General features: G+C 33.9%; 1 protein-coding gene across 1 annotated transcript; it reads left to right on the top strand.

Annotated features, from left to right (window-relative positions):
- Positions 1 to 285: 285 nt before the first annotated feature.
- LOC116405198 lies at positions 286 to 1,744 on the top strand. Its single transcript, XM_031889116.1, has 2 exons — positions 286 to 396; positions 528 to 1,744. The coding sequence occupies exons 1-2, from the start codon at positions 366 to 368 to the stop codon at positions 1,619 to 1,621; spliced, it is 1,125 nt and encodes a 374-aa protein (XP_031744976.1). The 5' UTR covers positions 286 to 365; the 3' UTR covers positions 1,622 to 1,744.
- Positions 1,745 to 22,826: the final 21,082 nt, after the last annotated feature.

Genomic DNA, 22,826 nt, shown 5'->3' with positions numbered 1-22,826 from the left:
AAAGGAAATAAAGGCGGCAAACCGGCGAGGGGCAGGAAGGAAGCGTGATTGCCATAGGAAACGTGTTATTTTGCTTCCGCTTATGATTTCTTTTAAGGTTTAAGATGTAATAAAACTTAGTTTACAAACTTTTATTTGTAAATAGTATTATTGTTAAGTTTTCTTGAATATTTGAAAATCAGGCCTGACATTGTTTTTTTTTTTAAATTGACTTACGTTTTGATTTGTATCAATCAAAGTTTATTTGTTAAAAATTAACGACCTCGACTTACTTAGAAATGTTGGGTCGTTACAGTTGGTATCAGAGCCTAAGTTTTAGGTTCTGTAGACTGACTTACGATGTAAGTCTATGTTTTTGTGTTCCTATGGCAAACGCGACCCTTCGTCTCTCGTCAGGTATGCTTGATGCTTATATGTATGGTTTATTTGCATGACCTTGCCTAAATTAAACTAGATTGCATGACGATAAAGACTTGCTTATGTTTATGATTAAGATTTTGTTAAAGAGTGTTGTTGGTGGATAATAGGAATTATGCCGCCAAGGGAAGAAGTACGTAGAGGAGGTCGTAGAGGCCGAGGTAGAGGAGCAGGAGGCCGAGGTAGAGGAGCAGGTCGTAATCAGCCTACTGAGGGTCAAGCTGAACAGCGAATTCCTGCTGCACCCGTGACTCACGTCGAGTTTGATGCACTGTCTGCTCACATGGAGCAGAGGTTTACAGAACTTATGACAGCTATAGCTCAAAACCAGCAGGCACCTGCAGTCCCACCTGCACCTGTAGTTCCCCCTGCACCAGCAGCCCCTCCTGCACAAGAATTACCTAACCAACTTTCTGCTGAGGCGAAACATTTGAGGGACTTTCGGAAGTATGACCCTCAGACGTTTGATGGGTCACTGGAGGATCCTACTAAAGCTGAAATGTGGTTGTCCTCTGTGGAAACCATATTTAATTACATGAGATGTCCCGAGGAGCACAGAGTTCAGTGTGCTGCTTTTCTACTGAGGGACAGAGGCATTATCTGGTGGAGGACTACAATGCGCATGCTAGGTGGAGATGTGAGGCAGATTACCTGGGATCAGTTTAAGGACTGCTTCTATACCAAGTTTTTCTCGGCTAACCTTAGAGACGCCAAAAGCCAGGAATTCTTGGAGTTGAAGCAAGGATATATGACAGTCGAGGAGTACGACCAGGAGTTTGATATGCTGTCACGTTTTGCCCCTGAGCTTGTTAGTAATGAGCAGGCTAGAGCTGATAGGTTCGTCAAGGGATTGAGAGATGAAATTAGGGGTTTTGTGCGAGCACTAAAGCCCACTACCCAAGCTGAAGCACTGCGTCTGGCAGTGGATATGAGTATTGGGAAGGATGAAAGACAGCCAAGGAGCTTTAATAAGGGATCGTCGTCGGGTCAAAAGAGAAAAGTAGAGCAGAGAACTGTAGGAGTTCCTCAGAGGAACATGAGACCAGGTGATTCTTTTCGCAGTTTCCAGCAGAGTTCTGGCGGTGCAGGAGACACTACTCAAGAGAGGCCAGTATGTGATACGTGTGGGAAACGCCACCTGGGTCGTTGTTTGATGGGAACGAGAGTCTGTTATAAGTGCAAGCAAGAAGGGACACATGGCTGATAGGTGTCCCTTGAGATCTACTGGGGCTGGATCGAGCAGTCAGGGAGAGAGACCTCCACAGCGGGGTACAATCTTTGCCACTAATAGATCAGAGGCAGAGAAGGCCGGCACAGTAGTGACAGGTACATTACCAGTATTAGGGCATTTTGCCTTGACCTTGTTTGACTCGGGATCTTCTCATTCATTTATTTCATCGCTTTTTGTGACGCATGCATGCTTAGAGGTGGAACCCTTAGACTATGTTTTGTCAGTGTCTACACCGTCTGGAGAAATTATGTTGTCTAAGGAAAAGATTAAAGCATGTGAAATTGAGATAGCTGGTCGTGTGCTGGACGTAACCTTGTTGGTATTAGATATGCGTGACTTTGATGTAATTTTAGGTATGGATTGGCTAGCTACTAATCATGCTAGTATTGATTGTTCTCGTAAGGAAGTTGTGTTCAGTCCCCCTACTGCATCTAGCTTTAAATTCAAGGGAGTAGGAACAGTAGTACTGCCTAAAGTAATCTCAGCTATGAAAGCTAGTAAACTACTCAACCAGGGTACTTGGAGTATTTTGGCAAGTGTGGTGGATACTAGGGAAGGTGAGACTTCTTTAACTTCAGAACCTGTGGTAAGAGAATACCCAGATGTATTTCCAAAAGATCTTCCAGGACTACCGCCACATAGAGAGGTTGATTTTGCCATTGAGTTGGAGCCAAACACTACTCCTATTTCTAGAGCCCCTTATAGGATGGCTCCTGCTGAGTTGAAAGAACTGAAGGTACAGTTACAGGAATTGCTTGACAAAGGCTTTATTCGACCTAGTGTGTCACCTTGGGGTGCACCAGTATTGTTTGTGAAGAAGAAGGATGGGTCGATGCGTCTTTGCATTGACTATAGAGAGTTGAATAAAGTAACAGTCAAGAACAGATATCCTTTACCCAGAATCTATGATTTGTTCGATCAGTTACAGGGAGCCACGGTGTTCTCTAAGATTGACTTACGGTCAGGTTATCACCAGTTGAGGATTAGAGACCGTGATATTCCTAAGACTGCCTTTCGTTCGAGGTATGGACATTATGAATTCATAGTGATGTCTTTTGGTTTGACTAATGCACCTGCTGTATTTATGGATTTGATGAACAGGGTGTTTAAGGATTTCTTGGACACTTTTGTGATAGTCTTCATTGATGATATCTTGGTTTATTCCAAGACTGAAGTCGAACATGAGGAACATTTACATAAGGTATTAGAGACTCTTCGAGCCAATAAACTGTATGCTAAGTTCTCGAAGTGCGAATTTTGGTTGAAGCAGGTGGCTTTTCTTGGTCATGTGGTTTCCAGTGAGGGAGTTTCAGTAGACCCTGCAAAGATAGAAGCGGTTACCAGTTGGTCTCGACCCTCTACAGTTAGTGAGGTTCGTAGTTTTCTGGGTTTAGCAGGGTACTACCGGAGGTTTGTGGAGGATTTTTCACGTTTGGCTACTCCTTTGACTCAGTTGACAAGGAAGGGAACTCCGTTTGTTTGGAGTCCAGCTTGTGAGGATAGTTTTCAGAACCTTAAGCAAAGGTTAGTTACTGCACCGGTCCTTACTGTACCAGATGGATCTGGAAGTTTTGTGATTTACAGTGATGCTTCCAAGAAAGGACTGGGTTGTGTTTTGATGCAGAAAGGTAAGGTGGTTGCTTATGCCTCTCGTCAGTTGAAGAGTCACGAGCAGAACTACCCCACACATGATTTGGAGTTGGCAGCAGTGGTTTTTGCATTGAAGATATGGAGACATTACTTGTACGGTGAAAAGATACAAATCTTTACTGACCATAAGAGCCTAAAGTACTTCTTCACTCAGAAGGAGTTGAATATGAGACAGCGAAGGTGGCTCGAGTTGGTAAAAGATTATGACTGTGAGATATTATACCATCCTGGTAAGGCGAATGTGGTGGCTGATGCTCTTAGTAGAAAAGTATCACATTCGGCAGCACTCATTACTAGACAGGTACCATTGCATCGAGACTTGGAGAGAGCTGAGATTGCAGTGTCTGTGGGGAGAGTCACCTCACAGCTAGCTCAATTAACGGTGCAACCGACTCTGAGGCACAAGATTGTTGATGCTCAGAGTAATGATCCTTATTTGATGGAGAGACGTCGCCTTGTTGAAACAGGGCAGACTGATGAGTTCTCCATATCCTCTGATGGTGGGTTGATGTTTGAGAGACGTTTATGTGTGCCAGCGAACAGTACAGTTAAGATTGACTTACTAGATGAAGCCCATAATTCCCCATTTTCCATGCATCCTGGTAGCACGAAAATGTATCAGGATCTAAAACGATTTTATTGGTGGCGGAATATGAAAAGGGAAGTGGCGGAATTTGTTAGTAAGTGTCTAGTATGTCAGCAAGTTAAGGCACCTAGACAGAAACCAGCAGGTTTATTACAACCTTTAAGTGTGCCAGAGTGGAAGTGGGAGAATGTGTCGATGGATTTTATTTCAGGGCTGCCTAAGACCCTGAAGGGTTTCACAGTGATTCTGGTTGTCATAGACAGGCTTACGAAATCGGCACATTTTGTACCAGGAAAATCCACTTATACTGCTAGTAAGTGGGCAGAGTTGTATTTAACTGAGATTGTGAGACTGCATGGAGTGCCTGTATCGATTGTTTCTGATAGGGATGCACGGTTTACTTCCAAGTTTTGGAAGGGACTTCAGACTGCTATGGGTACGAGATTGGATTTCAGTACAGCCTTTCATCCACAGACTGATGGTCAAACTGAACGTTTGAACCAAGTTTTAGAGGATATGCTACGAGCTTGTGTTATAGAGTTTCCAGGTAGTTGGGACTCTCATCTACATTTGATGGAGTTTGCTTATAACAACAGTTTCCAGGCTACCATCGGTATGGCACCATTTGAGGCTTTGTATGGCAAATGTTGTAGAACCCCTGTTTGTTGGAGTGAGGTTGGTGAACATAGATTGATGGGACCTGAATTAGTTCGGTCTACTAATGAGGCTATTCAAAAGATTAGAGCACGTATGCAAACAGCGCAGAGTAGACAGAAGAGTTATGCAGATGTACGGCGAAAAGACCTTAAGTTCGATGTGGGAGAAAAGGTATTCTTGAAGGTAGCACCTATGAAGGGTGTTATGCGTTTTGAGAAGAAAGGGAAGTTAAGTCCTCGTTTTGTTGGACCATTTGAGATCTTAGAGAGGGTTGGTGTTGTGGCGTATCGCTTGGCATTACCACCATCACTCTCTGCAGTTCATAATGTTTTCCATGTTTCGATGTTGAGGAAGTATGTGGCCGATACGTCTCATGTAGTGGACTATGAACCCTTGGAGATTGATGAGCATTTGAGCTATGTAGAACAACCTGTGGAGATTCTGGCTAGAGAGGTAAAGATGCTTCGTAATAGAAGCATTCCATTAGTAAAGGTTTTGTGGCGGAATCATCGAATTGAAGAGGCGACATGGGAGCGAGAGGAAGAAATGAGGACTCGTTATCCAGAGTTATTTCAGGATTAGAACTTTCGAGGACGAAAGTTTCTTAAGGAGGGAAGAATGTAATGCCCCAAAGGTATGTATATATATATTTTGTTTTTAATTTTATATATATATATATATTTTTATACTTAATTTAAATAAAAAGAAAAGAAAAAGAAATTTACCTCTCTCTCTCGCGCGCACACAACCCCTCTCTCATTTTTCTTTTCTTCTCCTTCCGGTACCCTAGCAGCCGCCCACCCATTTTCCCTATTCTTCTTCCCGTCCTGCCGCAGCCAACCGCAGTCAGCCGCCCCATCCGTTCGCACAGCAACTGCCGTCGGCCATCTCCATCTTCTCTTTTCCTCTCCGTTCCGTCCAAACCCAGCCGGACGTCGCTGCAACCGTCGGCCGCCATCTCTGTTCGCGAAGCAAGGCCGCCGCGTGAACCTGTAACCGCCGGCTGTCTCCCCTCTCCTTTCTCCTCTGTTTTCAGCCCAGCCGCCGCCGATTTCTTCTCCTCCGTCGTCTGCACTGCCGCGCGACTCTCCGGCCATCTGTATACGGTCTTTCCGCCGCACGTCATCTCTTCGCAAAGCCACTGCTCGATTTCTTTCGCGAAGATTTGGGTAAGTTGCAAAAAGATTCACATTGGGTTGAATTTAAATGACTGATGCGTTGAAGGGAATTATTGAGAAATTTTCTTAATGTTTAGGTTCGTTCTTCATAGACTTCAACGTGGTTAAGGAGCTTAACAAATTTGAAGGTAAGGGATTTTCTACTGGACTCACTTATGATTGTGAATTGCATGTCTAAATGATTATCTTTGACTGAGTAAAGATGTTGAGATGATACTTATGTTTATACACGTATGGGTGTAGATTCGGTGCTGAATGTACACTGTGGATTGACTGAAAATATATATATATATGCATAGGAATTGAAGTAGACTTAATGTGGAATGCATATTGTGATTGTCATGGAATATATATATATGTGTGTGGATGTGGACAGGACGAAAATTGTAGATTATGCTTGTATGAGATGCAGATGCGATCTTGTGATTGTCGTTTAGATTGGGTGTCGTTACGCTAAAGTATGACTGTGTGCTGGTGATCTGAGGGGTGTATTGACTGTATAGTTTGATTGACTGATGTATTAGTATGTTATTGACAGACATATGACCTAAGTGAGATAAGTTGACTGTTAGGACGTTGAGAGAAAGAACTCTATGTTTTGAAGTATCTGAAGGATGGGTTGAATGGAATGAGGGGATAGATTGTTAGGTTGTATTGGGATGATTACCTTGTAGGTGTCCCACGGGATCACCAATTTATTTTGCACCTTCGGGAGCATTTGACTGATATGTGTTCTGCAGAACACTTGACTGATATGTACGTCCCTCGGGGCGTCAGACTGATATGTACGTCCTTCGGGGCGTTAGACTGAAATGTGTATCCTACGGGATCACAAGACTGCGACTGTACAGGGTGTCCCAATAGAACTTTAACAATTTATTTTCCCCTGACGAGACCAGTAGAGGGTCTCTTACTGAGTATTGTTATACTCACCCTTCTTATGTTTAATTTTCAGGCAAAGGAAATAAAGGTGGCAAACCGGCGAGGGGCAGGAAGGAAGCGTGATTGCCATAGGGAATGTGTTATTTTGCTTCCGCTTATGATTTCTTTTAAGGTTTAAGATGTACTAAAACTTAGTTTACAAACTTTTATTTGTAAATAGTGTTGTTGTTAAGTTTTCTTGAATATTTGAAAATCAGGCCTGACATGTTTTGTTTTTAAATTGACTTATGTTTCGATTTGTATCAATCAAAGTTTATTTGTTAAAAATTAACGACCTCGACTTACTTAGAAATGTTGGGTCGTTACAAACAACTCCTACATACTCACCTATGCATTTTAGCCTCTCAATACATAATCAGTAGACACATGCAACACTATTAAATTTTCACTCGAAGGTGCAGTAGTAGAATCTCTTACAACTCATTTATATATTTTACCTAATGTCAATGCATAATTAGTCAATACATGCATGATCTTAAATTTATGTTTCCAGGTCCAATAGTATAATCTCTTACAACTCAACTACGCATTTTACTTAGTGTCAATGCATAATCAGTCGATACATGTAGATTCTTAAATTTATGTTCGAAGGTCGAGTAGTATAATCTCTTACAACCCATCTATGCATTTTACCAATTGTCAATGCACAATCAGTCAATACATGCACAATCTTAAATTTTCACTCGAGGGTCCAATAGTAGCATCTCTTACCTGAGATTACCTAAAAGAAAATCCTTGGTTGTCAATCAATTTTTCCCATTTAAAATCAATCCTAAACAATAAGGAAAAAATTTCAATCACTTCACTTAACAAATTTTAATTAGCCAACTTCTAAAATTTTTCAATTTAACTTACCGAAAATTGAGGTTGAATTGGTAGGAAAATTTCACAAATTAACTTTTTCTAAATTTTCCAACAAATCCTTCAAGAAAAAACCAATTATATCTAAAAGTCGGTCGAATTCTCCTGAAGCTGACAATGAAGACAGAAGTTCCGGTAGAGATTGCAAATCTTCCCAACCCAACACAGGGAACACCTGACGAAGACATAATAGTTTGAACACATGAAGTCATCATTTCAGTTGCTACATATGTGACGGGTCACATCGAGCTAAGGAGTGTCTGAATAAATTGCCCTTCTATGCCTTTCAGACCTCTTTTGCTTCAGACTCAGATGACAAGTTGAGTCAATTAAAAAAGGAAGTTGGCCAAGTAGAGGAAGTTGAGAATCCTAGAGTAGGAGCCATAAGATTCTTGTTCTGTCTTTAGAAGAAAGTGGGGGAGACAAGTAAACATGTGAAAGGGGCTCTAATATATGTTGACACCTAGGTCAACTGGAAGCACGCGAAGAGCATATGGTTGACTCTGATGCAACCCACAATTTCATAATGGTGACAGAAGTAAGATGGATGAACATTCATTGGAAGAAGGATAGAGAAAAAATGAAGGTCATGAATTCTACAATTTTACCTGTCGTCGAATTAGTGAAACGAACGATGATACAGTTGGAAGGATGAAGCGGGCCTGTAGACTTTGTGGTTATATGTATGGATGACTTTGATGTAGTACCTGGAATGGAATTCCTCCTTGAACATCAGGTGATCCTAATGCTTTCAACCAACCCAAAAGATTGAGAATGATTCCGGCCATGCAACTGAGAGAGGGCCTCATTCGAGACGAAACAACATTTGAGGTCACATCATTTGAGTTTGCAGATAGCTTGGGGGAGACACTTCGTAAAGACACAAGGTGTGTCATGGAGAAGTATTGGGATGAGATGGTTGATAGTTTACCCAAGTTAGAATCGCCTACAAAGAATGCTTGTCATATGGTGCCACTAGAGTTACCTGAACTTCAGAGGCAGTCAAACAGATTGTCAAGTGCAAGATTAATTAGACCTGCAAATGCTTTGTACGAAGTCCAAGTCTTTTTACGGAAAGAAGATAATGGAAATGTACGGTTGTGTGTCGACAATCGTGTCTTGAATCAAGTCCAAATGGAAGGGCCAACTATGGGGTCTGTGGGTGTAACCGGACCTATTGAAGCTCATGTTGATGTATCCGATTATACGTTGGATTATGTCTTGTGCAGAATGGACACTCCATCGTATATGAGAGTCAAAAGTCGAGTACTACATAAAAGAGTTATACGGTGTTTAAGGAAGAGGCACTTCAAATTAGAACAAATATAAATTTGAACATTTCAAATTAGAACAAATATAAATAAATCTTATTACCTTTTACGAGCTAGAAAGGTGACCTAATAGACCTACAGATCAGAAAGCTACAATGATGTGAGATAAATTGGCTAAACTCATTAACCACATTAATCAATATTTGTTAACTATGTGTCCACTAAAGACGCACAACTGAACTTTTCTCACGGTAGATAAATTTATGTGTCCATGGATATAGAAAAATAAAAGTAAGTTAGTCCTTCACGAGTGTTCGTAACACCAGCTGGGTCAATTTACCATTTTACCCCTGGGTTACCTCTAATCCTTAAATACCTGTGCTCCTCTAATGAACAACCTGTTTATGGTCTAACCAATAAACAGAAACCCCTCTCGTGCCATAGAGAGGGTAGAGTCCTTTGTTCAAGTCTTGAAGTCACCATTAAGGGAACACTCATCTACTTACTGTTAGGTAGGGAATGAGTGAATTCCAGCTTATATAATTATGTTTCCAACTGTCAACTCAGTCTTGTTCTTAAAATGATAAGCTTATTGAGTCGGTGATCCGACCATTCTCACCCATACAAATCAAAGGATAATCCCTCGCGAACAGGAGTTCATAATACACTCATGATTTAGACTAAGTTACCTAGGTCATCTTAACGAAATAGAAACCTAACTAGTTAATAGAGTTACATCTATTGGTTACTATTTTGTGGTCTGCTCATATGCAAACTCATTGTATAGGATACCCTCACTCCCATGTCACCTACACGAACGCGTTTGATCATTATGTTTATATAAAAAAAATAAAGTGAGTTGTGTCCATAGTTTTACCAGGATAAGGTGCCCAATCTTATCCCTATACTATAGACCCATTAAGTTGATCTCGAACATTGATCTCTGTATGTCTCTACATACTATTCAAGACATATCAAACAGCTTAAGATGTTAGTTTACTGTATTTTAGTTATTAAGACAAAACTAATAATATAGTCAATAACAATTATTACTATAATAACATTTTATTAACAACAGTCAATAAATTATATTTACAATCTACGAGTTTTAGGATATAAATCCCAACAAAAGTTTCATTGGAGAAGAAGAAGAAACTCTTTACAGCCTAGCTGAAAGACTATTCCTTTCACCAAATGAGTTCCCATCACGTAGCCTTTACAAAAGATGTCTCCTATGATTCACTAGTTTCTGCCTTTTTAATCATCCTACGTTTAGACATGGCAATCGCCTAAACAGGCATAATGCTTGTGTAAGATGTATTTCTAAATACGTATATAATTCTAAATACTTTCTAAATACGTATGTATTTCTAAATACTTATGTAATTCTAAATACGTATGTATTTCTAAATGCTTTCTAAATACGTATATATTTCTAAATACTTATGTATTTACAACATAGATTATGTGCTTTGATACTCTTTTTATGTGTATTATCCTCATTATTCTACTAAAAAGGACTATAATAACGAGTATTTATATATGTTATCAAACTCCTCAAACATTATAAACTTTCAAGCATATAAACGTTAAACATTTAATATCAATTCAACACCTTAAACAAGTAAGGACCTGTAAAAACAATAATATATTAGTACAAATATATGAGATGTAAAGTCTTAGAACGATTAACAAAATGAAAAGTCATAGATACATATATATTTCAAGTGAAATTAAAACTAAATTAATTAGAATTAACTTATTAGAAAAATAGATAACATCATGAAAGACATAAAAGAAGGTAAGTAGCTGGTCCTATAACAATTTAGTTCTAATTTTAAATGTGTCATTTAAACATATTTTTAAATTTTAGAAGGGATTTACAATCATGTTTCTCTTTTTCTTTATGTATGATAACTAGGGTGCCACACAATTTTCACCCGCCCAACAATTTGTAAAAGTGTGTTTGGATTGATTTTTGAAGTGTTTAATTTTTAAAATAATTCATTTTAAGATAAATTGAGGTGTTTCGTATTGGTTTAAAATAAGTTTTAGAAAAATGAGATTATAAAATAAATCATTTTAGAGAAAACATATGCAACTAAATTTTAGAATAAATGTTTCTTTGGTGTTTAACGAGGAATCTCTTCCAAATGTCTATTTTTCTTCCTCTATTTTTTATTTTCATTTTTACTATCTATTTTTCACTCTGTCATTCTTTTTGTTTTGTTTTCTATTTGTTTTTGTTAATTTTCAAATACTTTGAATTTTTTTCAATGTGTGATCATATACATTTAAATATAGGGATTTACAAATGTTCATTTCTCAACCAAATCTACTTCACCCTAACATTTGTGAAAGAAATCATGAGGATGTCAATGATGAATTTTCGGCTCGTGAATTAAAGATGAATTAAGATCGCGATCAAATTGTACATCTTTTTGTCTAATTGATATTATATTGTCTCGAAAAAAATATTTATCTTATTTATATATATTTTATTGTTGGGAATCAAATATTTTTTTTGTAGTTATGTATTTACATTTCAAGTTATTTGTGCTTCTAAAATTGAATTATCCAAGAAAATTAATACAAAAAATGAAATTAATGTTTTAAGTAACTACAAAATTAATAATTTCAAAACAACGTGCAATTAATTTTAAAATATATTTCTAAAAAAAATTCAAAATACGTGTATTTATTTATGAAATCAGTTTACAATGTTTAATAGACTTTTATAGTAATTTGAATTAAGTATAAACATTTGTTAGTATAGGACAAATCAAACACAATTTTACATATAAATATTTATAAAGAGGTCAAACCAAACATGAAAGTGTTTAGATTTTAAACTCATTTTACAGAAAAGATTTTTTAAAGAATTTATTATTAAAAAATATTTTTTCATAAACAATCCAATCGTACAGTCAGTTATGTTAATTAAACATACAATCAATAGAAGTTTCTTCTAAAGAGAAAATAAAGAAAAAGAAAAGAAAATCAATCACTTTAAATTGACAAGGTTGCATCAAAATTTTGGTTGGTAGTCATGATTGGTTAAGTGAGTGAAAAGTCTCTCATTGATTTGTTATTTATCTAATATCCAATTCCAATTATATGATTGTACTAGGAGAGATATTACTTGCCTAACATAATTGGTATCATCCATCTTAATAAAATCAACAAATCTTGTTGAGTAGTAAGCAAAAGATTGGCTCAAATAGTATTTAAGATCAAGATGTTTTAAAAAAGAAACTTTTGGATTTTAAAATTGGATAAGGTTTTAAATGTTTACTTACCAAATATGAAAATCATGCATAAAAAAATGTTTGAAAGAAAACACAATTTTAAAAAATTAAACAATAACCAAAAAATTACCAAATCGTCCTTAATTTTTTGTTTTAAATAAAAATAAACACAATTGATATTACTTTTATTGTTTTCTATATTTTGTATAATTTAGATTTATAGAGTAGTGTTTTTTTAATCAAAATCAAAATTTTAAAACTAAAAAAAAAATATAATTTTTTAAATTAAAAAAATTGGCAAAGAACTTAAATATTCATAATAGTTATTGTTGACTAAGAAATTTTGGTCAATCATAAATTGACATGTCATTAATTTAAATTAATTATCGACAAATGTGATACTAAGTAACTCATCTAATCAAATTGTGCCTTGTGGTGATTGAGTCTGAAACTACGTCAACTCAAATTTATTAAAACCAACTAGAACAAACTTATCCACAAATTGATCTTCTTCAAAAAAAAATTAAGCATTACTTCTCCAACGATTATATTGTCTCGTTTTTATATATATTTAGCATCTCTTATCCAATGAATAGAGTGTCTCTTCTAATAAATTGAGCATATCTTCTCCAATGAAAATATGACCTGCAGGTTCTAACAGTTCTTTAAATAAAATAAAGTTAAACAAATAGGATAAAAATTTAATTAAAAATGTCTAAAAAACATAATACTGAAAAACTGAAATAAATAGAAGCGAAAGTAGAATAAGGTCTCCATATGGCATGTCACGGGCCCTTCCTATCGATCGCTAGCTTTTCAAATCCTTTACCTTTTGCCTGAAATATTAAATATAAAAAATAGTGAGTGTATAAAAATATACCTCGTAAATGACCTACTATTGGTCCCAGTCGGTAATCTGTTAACTTCCATTTAGGAACATAAAAATAATGTCGTGAGCTCAGTGGAGCACACTTGGGTTAGTAAGACCGTATGAACACCTTTAATCGTGAGTGATTTTCGTAGGAACACATAGTCATGCGAGTGATCATAGGTACACACTCCTAATCGAATGTGTTGAGTCATTGATCTGAACCATACACATTCTCAACTAACATCGTGAATTGTAAGAATTTAACATGATTTGAGAAAGTAACTGTTATGGTTTGCTTCAATGATCATCATGATATAGCAGTTCCTCCATTTATTAGCAAATAATCTATTTGAGACCTAACTTTATGTGGATCAGATAAATATCCAGAATTTACAAAACCAACTATATTAAATTTTGATATATTTTAATGTAACAAATTCATATCGCTCGTTCCTCAGAGATAATGAAGTACATGCTTCATTTCATTCCAAAGTCTTTTTGTCGGAAACGAATTATATATGGCTAATAAATTTATTGAGAATGCAATATATGGTTTCATATTATTAACAATCTACATAAGTGCACCACAAACCAACTTAAGTCCTTTCAGCATGCATTGTCTCGTCAGTCACATGCATTCTAAGAAAATTTCCAGGAGGTCACCGAACATGGAATTGCTCCAAGCTAAGCACACTTAACTTTGGAGATCCTATGATCGAGCCACAGAAAAGGAAAGTGCACCTTGTTGGTATAGGTAGTAACTTTTAATTCTTTTAAGTCTTTCTTAACATTACTTTCATATCTTGATTTCATATCCTCAGGATCCCTCTCACTTAGATATGATACCGGTTCATTCATGTCTCACTCCTAAACTAGGACTTTACATCTAAACTTCTTCATGCACATGTTTAGCTATGTCCTTGCTACTTACTCTCTTGAGTAGTTGATGAGGAACGTTGACCAAGCGATGGAGTCAAACTCAGCTAAATGTGATAAACCTTATAAGTAAAGATCTCTTATAAGAACTTATCATGAACTTAAATTACTAATAACACTTCAATAGATGAACAGTATAGAAATGATAGATTGGCAGGAAATAAAATTGCAATATATTGATAATGTAGGCCTTTTGGCCATGTAAATAATAAAGTCAAAACATTACATTAATAATACAAAATGAAAAGTAAGAAAGGGAGTCAAGTCGCAGAATGCATAAAAATACATTATTTTGCTCTTTTTCAAGTAAGAGAAAATGGATAGTGGTTTCTCTCTCTAATCTCTCCCTAAGCTCTCACTCAAAAGGTTGACCGGAGAAGAGCCGGAGAAAGGGAAGAACTTCTACACAAGGTGGAAAGGAATCCTTTCCACTAGCTCTCATATTGGAGATAGCCCTTCTGGAGCTCTCTAGGATTTGGTCCACTCAGACCTTACACTTTTACATGGTAGAGATGAAGGCTTTATATAAGCTACTTTAGATGGCAACTTCTATTCCTCCGCACATGTCAACCCCGAAAGCAACATTGTGTAAAGCCACACAACTTTAACTACCATTCTTGTCTTCTAATGAATCTTTTTTCGTGATGATGTGGCCTATTGATAACTTGTAGAAATATAAGTTATTATAGTCTTTTAAAAAGAATAATGGGATAAAAACGTGTGGCTTATAGCATAAATTCATAAATATTAGAAAATACACTTTACATAAGTCTCCATGCCTATTTCACCATGTCTTTAGTGTTTTAACGCAAGATTAGGAATAAAAGAAGAAACTAGCGAGTCGTAGAGGAGCACGTTCGAAGGACTAAATGACAAAACCTTGCTTGGCAAGTACAATTTCAAGGTGAGGATCTATGTTATGTTATGAGTCTTAAGTACCATAGGCACCATAAGACAGAGATATTCTTGGATGAGGAATTTACTAGAAGACGAGAATGGTAGTTGGAGTTGATGTGACTTGACAAGATTGCAATCGGCACTGATATGATCAAAAGAATAGAAGTTTCCCATCGAAAGTTGCGTATAAAAGGACTCCTTCCCTGCCAAGTAAGCGGGTCGGCTTCGAGAGGAGTTAGGCATCTGTATGAATCGACCAAAATCCTAGAGAGTGGTGGAAAGGAGTAGCCCTTCCATCGTCTGTAAAAGCATTTCTTCTTCTTCTTCGGTTAATCTAGTGAAAACTTAGAGTTGGCGTAGAGAAGATTCCATCATTCCTTTCCCCTAACTTGTAAAGTTCATTCTCTTTATTTTTCATTTTGTATTTCTTTGTAAAGTATGTATTCATACTGTACAGTGGCCTAAGGCTTATACTCTTTAATACATTGCATGTTTTTACCATTTTAATCCAACATTCCTTTATTGTTCATCTGTCAATCTGTTATCTGTAGTTTAAGTTTGTGATAAGTTCTTGATAAGAAGTTTAGCTTATAAAGCTTATCACGTTAATTGGACTATAATCATCACTTGACCAGTGTATATCGCCAACTACTCGAGAGAGCAAGTAACAAGAATATGACTAATGCGCGTAAGGAGGATTTTCAAGAGAAACTCCACCTTTACGAAATAACTTCCATCATATGTGTCTCGAAAGGAGAACAAGTGTGGGTACTTGGCGCCGAGAGGTTGTCACCCTTAAAAGAGAAGTGTTATAAGTCTTGTAAGTAAACCCTTTCAGATAGATCTCACTTAATCAAATTTTATCATTTGCATCCTGAGAGGCAAGCAAGTGTGACATTTAATTCACTAAGAGGTGCTCGCCTTAATTATAAGCTAGTTAGCTAATTTCTATAGCATCAAGACTGTCGCATGGCTTAATCGCCTAGTTACGCGGAGACCTTCCTTCACTCTTTCTTAACAAAAGTTAGTTCACATTTCTATCTTGTCACCATTCTCATTCCTTTTTACAAATTCTCTAGTGTAAATAGTAGTTTTGCTTAGACATGCATACCTTATATTGTATAGATAACGATTTTATATTGTCTAGATAAAGAGTGGGCCTTATAGCTAAGATTTGGTATCAATTCCCTGTATTCAACCTTAGATTACTCAGAAAATCTATTGTTTTGTTTATACTTGAACAAGTAATAAAAAAACTTGTACTCAACGAGGACTTACTAGTTACGTGAGGATTAGAGACATAGAGAGCATCTCGCATGACCATGCCTCATCATTTAGAATTAGATATAGACATCATACACAACATTGCATAAGTTGATTCCAAACCTACCACCTATCGCATACGTTTAGCACGCATTCCTCTTGTGATTCACTATACCTCTCCTTTAATTTTCTTCATAATCTTGTGATAAAAACAGTAAAAGCATGGTAAAACAGGGATGAAGACTTATGTAAGTTATATTCTTTTATCTTTATAAATTTGCGATGAAAGCTATGCATTATGACACTTTTTTCCAGGTTCTGACTCCATTGTTCTACCTAATAGACCTTAATAACTTTTATTTCTATAAGTTATCACTTGCCATAGGGGAACTACATTTACTTTCGCCTTTCATATTTACAGTATTTTGATTTTTATTATTTTATTGGAATTTATCGTTACTCGTTAATTATTTTATGACATTTTCTTTAAAATTTAGATAGGACAGAAACTAGGACTATGTTTACCTAGCACTTTTCTTATTTTTCAAAATTATGATTTGTGAACGAGTATTTGAATTTATCTATTAAGATTTAGTTTTTTTTTAAAAAATGAAAATTGTTATTTATTTAAATAGTAATGACTTCAGCTTAGTATAAGGAGTTGGGTCGTTACAAAAATATTGTTGTTTAATTCTTTTTTATTTTGTTGCTTCATATCTATCTCTACCATATTTTTAGTATCCATTACTGCAAATCACTGTCATATCTCTTGTTATATATATATATATATATATATATATATATATATATATATATATATATATATATATATATATATATATATTAATCTCTGCCATATCTAAAATATTTTGTGTTTGCCCTATCCCTTATTCCCTCTTTCTAGGAGAGTTTATGGCATATTCATACTTCGATTGTATAGTGTACTATTTTGATTCTGCCATATCCAAAATACTTTGTTTCCGCCCTATCCCTGATCCTTTCCTTTTAGGAAAGTTTATTGTATATTCGTAAGAAATAGCTCATAGTTAATGTTTGTTGGGTAGTTTGTGTCAAAATCATTTGAATCACAAGTAGTAATCTGCTAGTTTGTATAAGTTAGTGGAAGGTACAATTTGAACTATGTTTTCAAAAAAATGGTATTTCATGTACCAAATATATGTATGACAAAAAACAATAGTGAAAAAGAAATAAACATGATATAAGATAACCAATGTTTATTTTACATACTGCTACCAATTGAACTATAATAATATGCACCCCAAACACAGACTATAATAACCTAAACTATAAAGCTTTACACCTCGAACATAAGCTATCATAATTCCCAGACTATAATAACCCACTTTGCGTCCCAAACGCCATCCTTAAGATTTAATATCTTCAAGACACATAAAAATTTAAATAAGGTGTGGAAGAAGTGATACATGTCATCGTGATACTAAACACAATGGATGTATATATATCTACTTAATAGTATTTATAATAAATTCATTTTTCTTTCCATGAAAACTAAATTTGTAATATGATTCTTCATTTTATAATATTTTTCGTTATTTAATGAAATAATTTTGACATTCTGCTAATTTCATAGAGTTTATACTGCTTTTGGGAAGAAGAGAGAGTAGGGTTCCAAATATTTTTGTTAGTTTCCATAAGTAACAAAATCCTATATACCCATGTGGTTGGTTTGAGATGGTTCCTTGAATTTTGGTTAACAAAAGTCCATTTATGGACCTAATAATTTCTTCATTCTATTATTTGATTACAATTTGCTATTATCCATTTCAATAATTAATCAAAAAGAAAAAATGACTAAACTTGGAGATAAAAAACAAAAGTAGGGTCTTTATTTGTTTCTCTAACTGTTTCTTATGATTAATAATTTCCTTCATTAGTCTATAAAATTATGGGAAATTGTGTAACTCAAACAAAAGTTCTTCTATCCTACAAAGTTTTAAAGATGTCAAATATTGAGGCTCCATGAATTAAATGTCAAAATTGTGTAATCAAAGCTTTATGAGCCACAATATTTGACATCTTTCAACATTTGTAGAGAAAAAAAAAATAGGTGAGTGTAAATAAATAGTTTATAAACTTCTTTCCTTGGATGATATTGCCTTGGCCAAGGTCAATTACTAACAAGGAAAATGTTTTTCAATTATCAAAGAAAAATTATTATTGTAAATTAGGTTATTCAACGGAGTTTTTACACAAATAAAAAAAATTGAAAAACTATTTACGCTTCATTAAAAAACGAAAATTGTATTAGATGACAAAAACATTAAAAAAAATTAACAAAATTAGTGATATCAGACGACTATCAGAAAGTTATTGGAGGGTTATCAAAGAATTATCGACTTTTAATTTTGCTATTTTTATAAAGTAGAAAATGTAGTGACATGAGCTCTATTATCATTTTTTTTATCTTTTTTTGCTATTTTTGCAAGAGCCCCTAAAAAACCCACTAGAAGAGAGAATTTATTATACTTGATTTTTGAATGATATGTAAATATTTTGTCAAATGTTGTATGTTTTACAATTTTTCTAATTTTTTAATTTACCAAATTAAATTAAAGTAATGACGTATTTCTTGAATTACACATGTTTTTGTGAGCAACTCAACGATTAGGTAAGCCTTTTATTAATTTCTTTGTTTTGAAAATATTTTGGAATTTATTTTTATGTAATTGAAAGAATGTTTTTTAACAAGTGCTTCGAGATTTTAAAAATGTGGAATCTGAAAACATATTCCACGAATCAATGTCGAGAAAATTTGATACAACTCTAACTATTTTCTCCTCAAATAGATCGAGTTTTTTTCCCCTCTTTTTGTATTTCACATATTTTCAAAATTACCTTTTGATAGGTAGTTAAACATCTGAAAACAATGGGTTTAATCTAAAATATGCACTCTCTCAAACCAATTTCTCCAAGAGAAATTTTAAATAGAATGAAGAACATAATTAATCAAGGGGTCACATAAAAGATATTTAAACAAAGTTTGGAGAAAGGAACCTAATTGTACAAATAAAGAATGGATTCACTTTACATCTTTTCATATTCATTTTAGAAAAGATAAGAGTTTTGTTGATGGGACACTCATTAGGTTCTTGGTAAGCATATATTCTACACTCATATCAACTATATAGCTCCTTTTTCCCATACTTCAATGGCTGTCAATCAGAGGTATATATTATATATACTTGTACCTTCTTACTTTAAAATTCCTTTCTTACTAAGATATTAGGCAAAGTAATACTAAATAAACAAAAATAAAAGGAAAAACCTCCAAGTTACAAACTTTGTCTTTAGCCTCTCTCCAAAGCCCCTTTTCCTTTTGACTATAACCCTACTTTTACATATATATATATAATTAAGTTGGTATGATTTTAGAAGGGGAATATGTGCTTTTTTTTTCCATTCAAAATATAGTCCTCACAAAACATGGTTAAACATATAGTTTTGAAGAACTCTAAGAAAGAGTTAAAACTACTCTCATAAGTTCTCTTCGAGTATTTGAGATATTGAGTTGAATTATAAAGTTTAAAGTTTATGAAATAAAGAGGTCAACGATCAAATTATGTGTAAAGATGTGAGATGAATTTTTTTATGAATGAACCTATTTTGTTGGTAAACACTATTAAAAATTATGTTATTTAATAGCAATTTATAAAGTCGATGATCAAACATCTCGTGAGTGTAAGTCAATAAATGTGTTTATTTAAAAGTGTAGTACTAGAAAAAAAAATCCATATACTTCCATACATTTAGAAAAAGGTAACAATTGAATACACATGGTTGAAAGCTTTATTATGTAAACCCTAACATACAAAACAATGTATATACAATTTACTATCGTAGATATACCATTTTGTCACTTTTCAATGAGATTTAATTTGAATAATTTTTTTAATTTGATGGCTGAGTCATAACTTTTCATTAAAGCAATGTCCTTAGAAAAGAAGAGATCATAAAGTCAAATAAAACATGTTTTACAAAACCTTTATTTTCACTTTTCTTGTGGTCAATAGCTTAGAGGAACAATATCACTTTTGTATTAATTTCTAGTTGGAAAATTTCCATATATTGGATTTTCTTTTACACTTAGATTACTTCTTTCTTTCCCAAGAAAACTAAAAAATGGTTCAGAAAGAAGTGATGGATTTTGGATTATTGTGAGTGTGGCTAAAAATGCAGAGACAAATATCAATCTCAATGAGCCCACAATGAGCTTGCAAATCTCTACCCTCTATCACCTACATTTATTTTTTTCAATTGATTATTAATTTCACAAAACCTTCTTGAGTCATGTTGTTGTCACTTCTTGTCCTTTTTACACTTTCACCCAAATGAACCACAGCTCATACTCTTACATTTGTTTTTTTCTTTGTATCCATGGGTTCAGTCCATATAAGCTTGAACTGTTTTGTAGTATGCCTTCGAATATATGTTTTATAGTTTTATTTTAGTATGATTTGCTTTAGATTTTCATGTTTGATCTATTGTGTTTTACACTTCTATTTAATGCACTATTCAATGTCAAATTATTACTTTGTGGTAACTAATTATGTTTAGGGTTGCATTGTAAGTAAAGTCTCTTACTTCCATAGTAAAAATAAGAAGAGGATAAACAAAAAAATTAAAATAAACAATAATTATGATAGCATATAAAACGTGTAATCTTAGGTTCACTTTGTTGGAGATTATTTTAGGTTTTGTGTTTATTGACAAAATGGAGCCAAAATAAACTAGAATGGAGCTTAATTCAATCGATGGAAGAAGCGATTGCAAAAGATATAAAGTTGCCCGTAAAGAGTACACTTGTGCTCCAAATGTCATCTTGCTCATGCAAAACCCACAAGCTCTCGCGAAACTCCAACATTTATATAAACATATTTATGCCATTTTCTAGGTTATTCTCTCTAATAATCCATCCAATTTCTTTTCATTTTCTTCCCACTTCTCTTCGTTTTTGGGATTTTCATGTATAAGGACCTTATCCTTCTGAGTCGGTATGTTAATAAAGAGCTAAAGTACAGATTCTAACTTATTAGACAGACAAGTTTGTTTCTATTCCAATATAGTTTTCTTGAAATGCTTGCTCTCATTGGAGGGCCACAAAAATTAATTACATTCTATACATACAAGATGTTAATTACCCTTAATTTCAACTAATATTTCCCATTCGTTCATTAGTCTGTGTATATTTATTCTTCTTGCATTGTAATTGTATTGGATTCATCAATAAATTATCAGTAAAACAACATAAGATATGTACTCAATTATATATACAATGCAAGAAAAATGGAGAACAAAACTCTATAATTTTACTTGTACTCAAGTAATTTTGTGATTTGTTGAAAGAAATGTGAGAAAAATAGTTCCTAATTGGATAATTTGGAGGTATGACTCATTAATAATTAAAGAAAATTGGATGGGCGACAGCAAAAACATACATATGAATATATGTGTATACTTTGAAATATTGCATGTGAAATATTGAGATAAACATTTTCTTTAAGCTTGATTTAAAATTAATATATTTTGTTGAATGTTATAAGAGTTATAACCAACCATTTTCTAGGAAGACTTTTATTTCTAATATTGAATAATTATTTAATAACTTAGCTATGATTTTTTTAAAAAAAATGAACTTAGCTGTTATGTTATTTTAAATTTCAATTGATTATTTATGAAATTCCGTAATTTAGAGTACACATGTTTAAATCTCACCATTTTGTAGTATTTATTTCAATTAATGTTGATCATTTTAGCCTTCCAAAAGATATAATTAGGTGCTCACGTTTAAGTAAATAATTGAGAAATATAATAAACATCAAAATATTCACTGAAAGCAATAATTTTCTAAAAAATATTTGAGGGTTGTCATTCATTTTTATATTTTTTTTTTCTTTTTCTTTCCATCTTCTTTTTTCTCTTCTTCTGCAAGTTTTCTTTCTTTCATATATATTTTTTAAATTTTCAAATTTTTATTCAGTTGAGGATCGTGTATCAAATATAAATTTGCACATGATTTGAACAAAAATAGTCAGATATTGGTTTAGATTTGGTGTATCAAATCTAACAAATATTTAAAAAATTAAATATTGGTACATGATCGTTTAGATTTGAGTAGTTAAAATAAATTTGTACCAAATAATCTTGAAAAAAATCGCTTAGATTTTGGCAGTTAAATCTAAACGATCGTGTAAGCAAACGTAAACGATTGTGTACAAAAAAATCTTGAAAAAATCGTTTAGATTATTTGGGTAGTTAAATCTAAACAATCATGTCACTAAAGGTAAATGATCGTATACCAAAAAATATTGAAAAAAATCGTTTAGATTTGGGTAGCTAAATCTAAACAATTGTGTAGTCAAATGTAAATGATTGTGTACCAAAGAATCTTGAAAACAAATGGTTTAGATTTGGGTAGCCAAATGTAAACGATCAATCTTGAAAAAAAATTGTTTAGATTTGAATAGACAAATTTAAACGATTATGTACCCAAGAATCTTGAGAAAAAAATCGTGTAGATTTAGGGTAGACAAATCTAAACGATCTTACTACAAGATCATGTACTAAATATATTATGCGCGCGAATGGTCAATTAATCGCATGTTGACAGGGTTTTTTTTTTTGTATTTGTCATTGTGGGTCTATGAGCTTTTTTCGTTTTTGAAATTTTTTTATACAATGTAAATATTTTTCCACTTCGTTATATTTGTTTTTAAAAAATTATTCTATAAAGTGAAAAAATATTTTAATTTTATTGAAAATAGATCATTTAAGGATAG

The sequence above is a fragment of the Cucumis sativus genome, chromosome 7 (genome assembly GCF_000004075.3).
Source record: "Cucumis sativus cultivar 9930 chromosome 7, Cucumber_9930_V3, whole genome shotgun sequence".
NCBI lineage: Eukaryota > Viridiplantae > Streptophyta > Magnoliopsida > Cucurbitales > Cucurbitaceae > Cucumis > Cucumis sativus.
Note: the sequence above shows the minus strand (reverse complement) of the source record. Positions and strands in the feature narration are given on the sequence as shown.

Bases quoted from the DNA above. Each gene is read 5' to 3' on its own strand.
- LOC116405198 (XM_031889116.1), top strand. From the start codon at position 366: ATGGCAAACGCGACCCTTCGTCTCTCGTCAG. The intron at 397-527 runs GTATGCTTGATG...GGTGGATAATAG, and splicing joins GACCCTTCGTCTCTCGTCAG to GAATTATGCCGCCAAGGGAA.